The sequence below is a fragment of the Ipomoea triloba genome, chromosome 4 (assembly GCF_003576645.1).
Source record: "Ipomoea triloba cultivar NCNSP0323 chromosome 4, ASM357664v1".
In the NCBI taxonomy this organism is placed as follows: Eukaryota; Viridiplantae; Streptophyta; class Magnoliopsida; order Solanales; family Convolvulaceae; genus Ipomoea; species Ipomoea triloba.
In genome coordinates this window covers 8,283,046-8,294,558 of record NC_044919.1, presented here as the reverse complement: position 1 = coordinate 8,294,558, position 11,513 = coordinate 8,283,046, and the positions used below count along the sequence as shown (strand labels likewise).

Genomic DNA, 11,513 nt, shown 5'->3' with positions numbered 1-11,513 from the left:
TAGTTTTTTTTTTGGGGGGGGGGGGGAGCGTGAGGTTTGTCGCCTTGCATAGAGTTGTCAATACAGGCTGGTGGGGCGAGGTGGGCCTCAAGCTTAAGTGGGGAGGGCAAAAAAAGCCCGCTCCTTGACGGGCAGGCCTGGGTTTTACTGGCCCAAACTGTCTTGCCTCTACCATTTGTACATTCTAAAAATAATTAAAATAACTTGTTACATAGCTAACATAAGATATAGTTTATTCAACATTATACATTACATAATACATAACAATAATTATAAAGTCCATAGTCTAAAATTGTAAAACATTAAACTAGGGTTATGGTTATTACTTATTAGGTTTTATATATATATATATATATATATATATATATATATATAATTCCAGCAATGGTCCTCCGACTATATTGATTTTTCAAAATTAGTCCCCGACTTTTAATTTGGACAATTTAGGTCTCTTGACTTTCAAATTCTTTCTAATGTTAGTCCTTTCGTAAAATTTTGGTTAAAATGAGGTCAAATGAATGGGTAAAATTGTCGGTTTACCTCTTTAGTGTATTATTACTTGTAGTTCTCCTGTCCTATACGCTGTATATATGAATATAATCTTAGTCGAAGTCTCAATCGAAGCTATATAATCTCAGTCGAAGTCTCTTCGGTTGAGATTATATTCATATATATAGTGTATAGGACATGAGTAATAATACACTATACAGGTGAACGGATAATTTATTCCTTCATTTGACCTTAACCAAAATTTGACGAAAGGACATTGGAAAGAATTTGAAAGTCAAGGAACCTAAATTGTCTAAATTAAAAGTTGGAGACTAATTTTGAAAAATCAACATAGTCGGAGGACCATTGCTGGAATTAACTATATATATATATATATATATATATATATTAGTAAAGGGGGGGGGGGGGTTCATCAGTTTCCTGATGTATTTTCTCAGTTAAAAAGTTTTTAGTGCTTTCAAAGTATTGTTGAATAAGTTTTTATCCATGGTGATAGATAAGTTTTTTCAAGAAGTTTAAGTTTTGTGAAAACCTTCTGGTTTAAAGATTCTTCTTCTCTCTTGCATCACAGGTTGTTATACTAAGAGCTTTATTACTTATCTTAGATCTTTTTAGTTTATGTTTGTTCTTACTTTTATTGCTTTATTATCAGATTTGTTCTTTTTATTTTCACCTTATCATCCCTAACCTACTACCAAAGGATCCCATGACCCTCCGTCTACAACCTTAACAACATCTAAGCATTCAAACTCAGGTTTTTCTTTTCCCCACCTGGGTACTTTTCTTACCTGACATACAAACTTAAGACTACACAGGTTGCTTCGGCTCAAACAGGATTTACGTCTTTTAAATATGAACAATAAGAACAATAAAGCATAATAATAAGAACAAACACAAAGTAAAGAGATCTGGTTTAAGTAATATTACCTCTTAGTAGCAATCTGTTTTGCAGAGAAAAGAAGAAAGTTTTTCATAGCTTGCATAATTTTTCTTGTATGTTCTTGTGTAGCCAACTCCAGCCTATTCAGAAAACACTTTACTTCTAAAAACTTTCTTCTTTTCTCTGCAAAACAGATTGCTACTAAGAGGTAATATTACTTAAACCAGATCTCTTTACTTTGTGTTTGTTCTTATTATTATGCTTTATTGTTCTTATTGTTCATATTTAAAAGACGTAAATCCTGTTTGAGCCGAAGCAACCTGTGTAGTCTAAGTTTGTATGTCAGGTAAGAAAAGTACCCAGGTGGGGAAAAGAAAAACCTGAGTTTGAATGCTTAGATGTTGTTAAGGTTGTAGACGGAGGGTCATGGGATCCTTTGGCTAGTAGGTTAGGGATGATAAGGTGAAAATAAAAAGAACAAATTAGTAGGTTAGGGATGATAAGGTGAAAATAAAAAGAACAAATCTGATAATAAAGCAATAAAAGTAAGAACAAACATAAACTAAAAAGATCTAAGATAAGTAATAAAGCTCTTAGTATAACAACCTGTGATGCAAGAGAGAAGAAGAATCTTTAAACCAGAAGGTTTTCACAAAACTTAAACTTCTTGAAAAAACTTATCTATCACCATGGATAAAAAACTTATTCAACAATACTTTGAAAGCACTAAAAACTTTTTAACTGAGAAAATACATCAGGAAACTGATGAAATCCATACTTTTTACCTAGACCAAAACTCAGAAACATATCTCGACTACAACATCATTGTACCAAATCATAACTTAATCAAAGAAGGATTAGACAAAATCTTTCCTACTGATATTTCAAACACCATACTTTCAAAGTTAGAATTCCAAACTTTTCAAGAAACTTTTACTCTAGATTCCCTTAAAGAGTCTGTTGGTCAACTTTTTGAAAAACACGAACTGGAACTAAAACTCAAAGAGTTATCTCACTTTATTATTTCTTCAAATCACATATCCAACTTTAGAGGTTTTCTTAGACCTTATGAAGTAAACGCCACTTATCACCTTGGAAATAAACTCCAAATTTTCAACTTTCCTACTTATGATAATCATCATGAAACTGATGATTGGGACAACTGGAATTACAATAATTATTCTAGTGGACCAGAGACAGACTAGAACTTTCTTTTATAAACCTTTACTAAAGGCATACTTCACTCCTGCGGGAACTGGAACTGAAACACGAACTGAAGTTGGATATTACTTAAACTCAAAAACATATCTCGACTACAATAACATTGTACCAAATCATAACTTAATCAAAGAAGGATTAGCCAAAAATCGCGCCTAGAAAATAAACTATCAAGGAAGATAAATTCCATTGTTTGATTGAATTTGGAATGGTAAGGAATAACGAGTATAAAGACATATATATCTTTACACAATATTAATAAGAGATGATGGTCAAATAGGCCCCTTCAGCTATAGGCTAAAGTGCAATTAGCCCCTTAAATAAAAAAAGTTCCAATTAGACTCTTTAAGTTCTCATCGGTTATCTCTGGGAAAAAAAAAACAAAATTCTGGCCGCCATGGCTTCTAGTTTAAGGGGCTAATTGCACTTTGACCTATAGTTCGATAGTTCGACTCTGTTAGAGTGTAGTATATACTCTAATTGGGAATCGAACATGTGACTTCTCACTTGGGAGGGTCACGTCTATGCCGCTTGACATCCCTATTAATAATAATAAAAGTAAACACAATATTAATAATAATAAAAGTAAAAATAATTAAGAAAGAATAACAATGATAAATAGTCATATATACCACCTCTTAACGTATAATAATAAAAGTATAAAGACGTATATATCCCTATCTAGCTAGAATTTTGTTTTGTTTGTTTGTTTTTTTTTTCAAATGATTGGAATTCATTTTTCATTAAATCAAACACTAAAACACAACATACATTTTCTTCTATTTTTAGAAGAATATTTTCCTTAAATTTTTTTTTTTCATCCAACCAAACACCTCTTCATGTTAAGGTGTGACTTTTCTAAGGCATACGTTGACTAGTGCTAACTTCGGTTCAGCCAGCGGATCGTTGGGGGAGCCCACGTGAGAGTGAGGAGAGAAGAGAGTTATTATTCAACTAACTCAAACACGGCAAGACGTACACTTCTTCTTTAGTATTTTGACTATTTTCTCCAATCATTAAATTCTTCCACACTCATTGTTCTTATAGAAAATTTCGCAACAAATTCCATTTCACATGAAAATATCAATATGTTCAACAGTATACTCTTTAATTGCATTAGTGCATTATAAACAAAAATTAATCTGAATAGGGCACCAGTAATATACTTCTAATAGTCCGTGGAAATATCAAATATGCAATAATAGTTTATATTCTGTAAGAATGAAGTCAAAATATATACAAAGAATATGACTTCATGATATATAAAAGATATGTGATTTGGTATTTGTATTTTGGCCGGTTTTCGATAGATAAAATCAAATGAAATCAACGACCCCTTTCTTCAGTCGGTTATAGTATTTAAATCTATCGATTTTGATCGTTTACGACGGTAAAAAATTTTCGTCAATTTTTCAAATCGATCGACCATTTGCTCACCTCTAGGTGACTCCAAGTTGTGACCTTTGTAGGGTAGGAATATATGACTATAATAGCTAACAATTAATTTACTAAACACTTTTTTACAATCAGCTAATATTATTAATTAATTAAACTCACTAAACTAATTAGTTAACCGTTATCAGCTAAGAACTATTTACCAAACACCTCTAAAAATAATCCGTAAAATAGGAAATTAATTGTGTTCATAGAATAAAGTGTGACAATAAATCTTATATTTACTTATGTTAATTTTATTTTTTTTATTCACACTTTTTAACTTTTTAAAATGCAAATTGAAATTATACTAAGTTATAAATGACCCTTTAAGCTATGCACACCATTAAATTTTAGAGGAAAAAAGCAGTGAGCAGTTAACAATAACGTGTCAAATTTAATTAATTAATTTAATTACATACCTGAGGGGCAAATCTCCCGATTTTGTCGATTGCCACCGTGAACAAGTATCCCGCCATGGTGCTGCACAGGCCGATCAGAGTGTGGGCTCCAGCGATTCCATAGACCTCCTCGAGCGCGTTCATGGTTTCGGCTTTTGGGATCCAACCAATGGCAGAGAAAATGTCTTTCTGGAAAAGATTTTGGCTGTAAAACGCGATGTAGAGTAAGAACCAGGTGGTGGTTGTTGCGAGCAGGTGGAGCCCGTGGCGGCGGAGAAACTGTTTGGAAAAAAGCCAGAAATCATTCCCGGCAGATTCTTGACTACTTTTCTCTGGTTTGGTTTCTATTTCAACCTGCATCACTTTAGACATGTCGGACGCGGCTTGTTTCACGTTCTTGGCGACTAGGGCGGTGTAACGGGCGGTTTCCGTACGTGATCTTTGTGAGCACTGATCTGATGGCCGGCCTATACTAGCAAAATATTTCCGTACAAGAACTCAACAAAATATTCCGGGAAAAGGGAAAAGGTAATACGTTAATTTCTAACCTTTGAAAGATGAGTTGGTCGGAGTTTTAGTGTTCTGACCTGAGCGCCGACGGACGGAAAGACACCGTTAGAGTGAGTGAGAGAGAGAGAGAGAGAAGGGCAAAGAAAGCATAGAACGAAATGGTGAAGATGGGGGTGGCTTAGTATTGGCTATTTACTACCGCCATTTTGTTATCATGGCCCATTGTGGTTGACTGGTCGTAATAGACAGCTTAGCTTAATTCCGCTTACTTCAAAGACCTTCGGGTCCACCTTACAACTGGGGTATAATTCTATGTTCATATTGTATCATCGTGATAGGATGGGGCTATTAACCTTTTTTGTATTTTGTTAATTAAGAATGTCAGATTCCTTGCTAATTTTATTACCGATTCTGGAATTATATATCTTCAAGAGGAGCAAGGTATACAATCAAATCAATATGTTAAAACTTTAATCATATTGGTAATGGACTATGAAGACTAAGCATTGTATATAATGACCTTTCCTTCTTGATTATAGACTAGAATAAGTGCCAAGGCTCATAGGAAGGTTTATATTTGGTTTGTCTTTCGTTTGCTGCAGTTTATATATATATATATGTTCGTGTTTACGCCTCTAAGCTAAGTAATACTTGTTTATACATGCACATTCTTCTTTTGCCCCTTTCATTCTGTATCGTTTGCCCCTTTCATTCTTCATGCACATATTTACATCCTAAAATGGTGATGATGAAGTTTATAGTACTTGCTGAAGGTTAGATCATGTATATACATCCTGTATCTTTTGCCCCTTTCATTCTTCATGCACATATTTACAGTACTTGGTGAATGACCCAAATCTTATCTGGTTTGATTTATATACTATATAATAGGCATGAAGGAAATAATCCTGATCTATATTCTATTTCTTCTATTTTAGGATAATTTTTTTTTTGTTTACTTAAAACTTGCATTATCTATCTTATTTAACTTATTTTGTTTTTTCCTAAGGTTTAGGTAATTGCAAATTGCAAAGGACTACACTATCTTGATTTTAAAAAGTTTGTTATTGCAATGCAGGGTCTGATTCTTTCTTGATCTCTAGTGATGCTTTTTTAGTGTGGTAAAATTGAAGGTAGAAAATTAGTATTCTTTCAATAATAGAAACAGAGAATTATTGGAAATACATCAGTAAAAATGGGAACAGAAAACATTTGTAACTTTGCTTTATTCTTTTGTGTTTTTTTTTTTTTTAATGTCACAGCATGCTATCAGCTCAGGTGTGGTAGATTTTTATGTTTGTGTACTTGTGTAGCTAGGTAATTGTATAATGCTAGTTAATTCTTATTACTGCTTTATAATTCTGTTTCTATATATAAATATGTAAATATTGGTATGATTTGAGTTAAAATTGGCGTGATTTTGATTGTTCCCAATCAATAAAGATAAAAAAAGAAATATTCTTAATAATTAGTCCACAAATAGTCTTTTACCAAATATATTAAATGAATATAATTTTGATTGTACTCCAGACAACTATATATAAGTAACATTCAAGAAGAATATGATCACACCACCAAAAAAAAACAAAACAATGGCTTTCCTCTTGCCAACAACCTTAGCCATTACTGGTCTTGTTTTTTCATTTGCTCATGCTTTTGATCCAAGCCCTCTTCAAGACTTCTGTGTTGCGGCAAATGATCCCAAATCTACTGGTAAATATTCTTTCATTTCCTCTTTTTATTGCTTCATTTTCATAATTTCAGTGCTAAATATTATAACTTTCAACTCACCATTATTTCTGATAATCAACAAAAGTGGTGGAAAAATTTAAAGAATTATGTTATCATTATGTCCCCTTAATTTTCGATCATCATCAGTGACAAAAGGTGGTTGGAACTTTCGATTATGGGTGATAACAAACATTTGCTTAGATTTTTATTATTCTTAGGTTATTTAACTTTGCATTGCTTTATGAATGCAGTTTTTGTGAATGGAAGGGTTTGCAAAGACCCAAAATTGGTGACACCAGATGACTTCTCCACATCCGGTTTAAATGTCAGCGGAGATCCGGCAGGTGTCGGCGTAACCCTAAAATCCGTCGGCGTTGACAGAATCGCCGGACTAAACACACTCGGCATAGTGATGGCGCGTGTGGATTACGAATCCGGGTCACCGGCCACGCCCCATTCACACCCTCGATCATCTGAGCTCATCTTGGTTTTGGAGGGCACGCTTGAAACGGGCTTCATCACGGCAGATCCGAGCAACCCAACCAAGAATCGTCTCTACGCCAAAACATTGAACGCCGGAGATGTTTTCGTGATTCCCCCAGGTTTACTTCACTACCAGGCAAATGTCGGGAAAGTTAAGGCAGTTAGTTTTAACAGTTTAAACAGCCAAAATCCTGGCCTCGTTACCGCTACGTCTCAACTTTTTGGATCAGCTCCGGCCATTTCCGACGATATCCTTTCCAAAGCTTTTAGAGTGGATAAGGAAACCATTGAACTTATAAGGTCAAAGTTTGCTTAGTTGTGAACTAATTTGTAGCACCCCATGATGTCAATAACATGAGTTTCCGTTTGTACTTTTACATTTAATAAAACAAAATAAGTATTTATTATTGTGCTATTTTTTTTTTTGAGTACTATATGTACTTATGATGATCGAAAATTAAGGCATATATATATATATATATATATATATATATATAATATCAATATATACTTGTATGTATATATGTAGGCATAAATATAGAAAATATATTATATAATACTTCTTTTTAATATTTTTTATTTTATTATTAAAAAGTATTCTAATTATACACTTTAACTATGAGTTAACTGGGGACGAGAAATTCCGTCACTACATATTTCCTTGTAGGGACAACGGAGGTAAAATTAGTGGCGGGTCCAGAAAACTTTCTCGGTGGGGCAAAAGATAAACTGATGAGATTTTTTTATTTTTTTTATAAAAATGAAACACTTAGAGATCGAGTCATAAATATTGTTAACTAGAAATGAAAAATCAAAATAAATCAAGATAAAAAATATTTAAAATAAAATATAAAACATAATTAATTAGATAAAATAGTTTTAATGGAAAACATATTATAAATTACTCATCTCACTATTAATATTAAAAAAGAAAAAAAGAAGAAAGAAAGTCTCAATAAAAAAGAAAAATAAGTCTCAATGTTACAAATAAAAAAAAACAATTAGAATTCTCACTATTAATATTAAAAAAAAATTCCACAAGATTACAAATAAAAAATTCAATTAAAATTATCACTATTGATATTAAGAAATGAAAAAAAAAGAAAAAAAACACAATATTACATATAAAAAATTCAATTAGAAATCTCAATATTGGTATTAAAAATGCTGAAATCTGAATTCATTACCACATGGTTCGAACAATGGACCAATTTTTTTTCAATATAATTTATTACCACAGGGTTCAAACAATGGACCCATTTTTTTTTTTTCAAATATAGAATTATGTCAGTATAAATAATTTAGAGAATATTTATGCAATTTGTTTAGCAAATAATGAAGAAATATTGTTACCATGTTTATAAATCTTCCAAAACTATACCAAATAAGTAATGATCATGAAATGATTTGATATTGTTCATCACTTTAAATATTTCGTATAAACAAATTAGTAATTGTTGACTTATGTTATTAATTTTTATGTCTTGTGTTGTAAAATTATGTAAGAAACAAATTAAGTACTTAAATCATATTTGAAAAATAAAAAATACTCGTATATAGCATGTCTATGTGTCTTGTCTTGAGTTTATAAAAAATTGTACCTTAGGAGTGAATTATATACAGATGTATCTCATTATTTTGATTTATGGTCCATAATACTATGTAGACCATTGTCCATGATATAAATTGTTTGATAAGATCTTGTCTGCGTAATACCATTCTAATCGGTTGTTATGCCATGGAACCCGGTCCATGTTCAAAATTTTAGTACTTTATATGTTCTCAATTTTAGAACTCTACGTTCACAATTTTTGAACTCTAATTAATATTACTACAATTAAATTAGTATGTGTAAAAAATGAAACTACAAAATAGAGCTCATGCAATAATGTATATTGTCCAATGAAAATGTAGTACAATTAAAATGATATTTTGGTATTGTTATAATAAAATTTGTATGCGTGAAAAATGAAACTAAAAAACAGAGCAATATTGTTAAATGAAAATGAAGTATAATTAAAATGATACTTATCTCACGGACCACACTGTTACATGCACCATGGTCCATAGTAAAATTTATCGTACTTGTCTAGAAATGTAACTGTATAATATAATGTTAGTTAAATTTTTATTATTGCTTTAAAATTCTAATTTCTATATATAAATATCTAAATATTAGTATGATTTGTGTTAAAATTGGTGTGATTGTGTGATTGTTCACAATCAATAAAGATAAAGAAAGAAATATTCTTAATAATTACTAATTAGCCCACAAATATTTCTTTACCAAATATATTAAATGAATATAATTTTGATTGTACTTAAACAACTATATATAAGTAACATGCGAGTAGAATATGATCGCACCACCAAAAAAACAAAACAATGGCTTTCCTCTTGCCAACAACCTTAGCCATTGTTGCTCTTGTTTTTTCATTTGCTCATGCTTTTGATCCAAGCCCTCTTCAAGACTTCTGTGTTGCGGCAAATGATCCCAAATCTACTGGTAAATATTCTTTCATCTCCACTTTTTATTGCTTGATTTTGGTGTTAAAAATGATAACTTTCAACTCGCAGTCAAAATCTTAATGTTTCTATTTAAAAACTATTTCTGATTTTCAAGTGGTTGAAAAATTTAATCAATTAATTTTGTTATCATTATGTCCCCTTATTTTTAAATCCTCATCAGTGACAAAAGGTGGTCGGAAAATTTTTTAAGTAATTAAAAAAAATATTTTCCGGCACGCTAATCCGACAAAAGCCATTGTTTATTCTTATGTAATTTAAGTTTTCCATGTTTTATGCATGCAGTTTTTGTGAATGGAAGGGTTTGCAAAGACCCAAAACGCGTGACAGCAGATGACTTCTCCGCATCTGGTTTAAATGTCAGCGGAGTTCCCGCAGGTGTCGGCTTAACTGTCAACACCGTCGACGTTGACAGAATCGCCGGACTAAACACACTCGGCATATTCATGATTCGCGTGGATTATGAATCTGGGGCACTGGCCACGCCCCATTCACACCCTCGATCAAGCGAGATGGTCTTTGTTTTGGAGGGCACACTTGAAGCGGGCTTCGTCACGGCGGATCCGAGCAACCCAACCAAGAATCGTCTCTACGCCAAAACATTGAACGCCGGCGATGTTTTCGTGATTCCCCAAGGTTTACTTCACTACCAGGCTAATGTCGGGAAGGTTAAGGCAGTTAGTTTTAACAGTTTAAACAGCCAAAATCCCGGCATCGTCCCCGTTGCGCCTGAACTTTTTGGATCAGTTCCGGCCATTTCTGACGATATCCTTTCCAAAGCTTTTAGAGTGGATAAGAAAACCATTGAACTTATAAGGTCAAAGTTTGCCTAGGTGTGAACTAATGCGTAACATCCGATGATGTAAACATGAGTTTCTGTTTTTACTTTTACATTTTTAATAAAAAATTATTTGTTACTGTACCATTCGGTTGACTTATATACCAAACAATAAATACAAGAAAAGCAATGAATTATTTCTTTTTAGAGATTTTGGGAATTTAAGGACACGTTTACTAACTGGAAATTTTCTTCAGTTTTCTGAAAATTTAGAAAACTGGAATTAGTCAAAGTATAGTATAGGTCACGAGGCATTATTAGTTTGGGTTCACCTCTTCTTTGATTAAAAAATAATGCAGAATAATAGTATAAAATGTACTCCGTAATATATACTTTTGACTTTTCATTATCTATGTTTTAATTTTAAAGGGTATATGCTGATCAACTACCTAATTAAATTCCTATGTTAACATTTAATCATCTAATTTTAATTTGACTACATTAAAGATACGTTACTTTCAACAACAACAACAACAAAAAAAAGAAAAAAAAAAGAAAAAGAAAGGTTGATCATCAAAATCGTATGAAGGAGTATTAATTTATTTTAATATGAAAATTATTACTACATGATTTTTATTTTCAATTCTAATTAAGTATCTACAATAATATATACTTATCCTTACTATTATTTTTTTAAAAATACTCATTTTAATTATTTTGAAATCATAAATCCTATTTTAATTGATTAAATCTCACATTTAAAATTTATATTAATTATTTACTAACTCTAATTGTCACATTGGACATTAGTTTACTCACATAATGAGCATATTATAACTTGTAAATAGTAAAAAATCAATAGATTCTTACCCATTTATATTTATAAGGATAGAGGAGGGTAATTTTTAAGATCCATTTAGTACAAAAGTACATATATACTTTATTTAAGAGTAAATTTTACTTTTGGTCATCGACTATTGTGATGTTGTTACATTTAAATAATTTTTCTATTATTTTAATTTGACTTAATTATATCATTCAC

At 31.6% G+C, this 11,513-nt stretch overlaps 3 protein-coding genes across 8 annotated transcripts in view; 2 read left to right on the top strand and 1 right to left on the bottom strand.

The window, feature by feature from the left end:
* Positions 1 to 5,112, bottom strand: part of LOC116015694 (probable inorganic phosphate transporter 1-7) — a 9,165-nt gene extending 4,053 nt beyond the window's left edge. The window contains exons 1-2 of one of the 4 annotated variants that reach the window (XM_031255857.1): positions 4,992 to 5,112; positions 4,465 to 4,910 (exon numbers count right to left, since the gene is read on the bottom strand). In XM_031255857.1, the coding sequence (XP_031111717.1) occupies positions 4,465 to 4,815 (351 nt within the window). In that variant the 5' untranslated portion in view covers positions 4,816 to 4,910; positions 4,992 to 5,112. Of the gene's footprint in view, positions 1 to 4,464 lie in introns of all 4 variants that reach the window. The other 3 variants (XM_031255858.1, XM_031255860.1, XM_031255859.1) reach the window with 3 other exon arrangements.
* Positions 1 to 7,582, top strand: part of LOC116015693 (germin-like protein subfamily 1 member 11) — a 14,601-nt gene extending 7,019 nt beyond the window's left edge. For 2 of the 3 annotated variants that reach the window (XM_031255853.1, XM_031255856.1), the window contains exons 4-5: positions 6,032 to 6,666; positions 6,936 to 7,582. In XM_031255853.1, the coding sequence (XP_031111713.1) occupies positions 6,516 to 6,666; positions 6,936 to 7,483 (699 nt within the window). In that variant the 5' untranslated portion in view covers positions 6,032 to 6,515 and the 3' untranslated portion in view covers positions 7,484 to 7,582. The remainder of the gene's footprint in view (positions 1 to 6,031; positions 6,667 to 6,935) is intronic. The other variant, XM_031255854.1, reaches the window with a different exon arrangement.
* A 1,962-nt stretch (positions 7,583 to 9,544) lies between these two features.
* On the top strand, positions 9,545 to 10,615 carry LOC116014907 (germin-like protein subfamily 1 member 20). The gene is made up of 2 exons (XM_031254865.1): positions 9,545 to 9,673; positions 9,979 to 10,615. Exons 1-2 carry the CDS (start codon positions 9,553 to 9,555, stop codon positions 10,524 to 10,526), a joined length of 669 nt encoding a protein of 222 aa, XP_031110725.1. The 5' UTR covers positions 9,545 to 9,552; the 3' UTR covers positions 10,527 to 10,615.
* The last annotated feature ends 898 nt before the right edge of the window (positions 10,616 to 11,513 follow it).

Excerpts from the sequence above, each read along its gene's own strand:
- LOC116014907 (XM_031254865.1), top strand. The coding sequence starts at position 9,553 with ATGGCTTTCCTCTTGCCAACAACCTTAGCCATTGTTGCTCTTGTTTTT. Across the intron at positions 9,674-9,978 it reads AAATGATCCCAAATCTACTG|TTTTTGTGAATGGAAGGGTT; the intron begins GTAAATATTCTT and ends TTATGCATGCAG.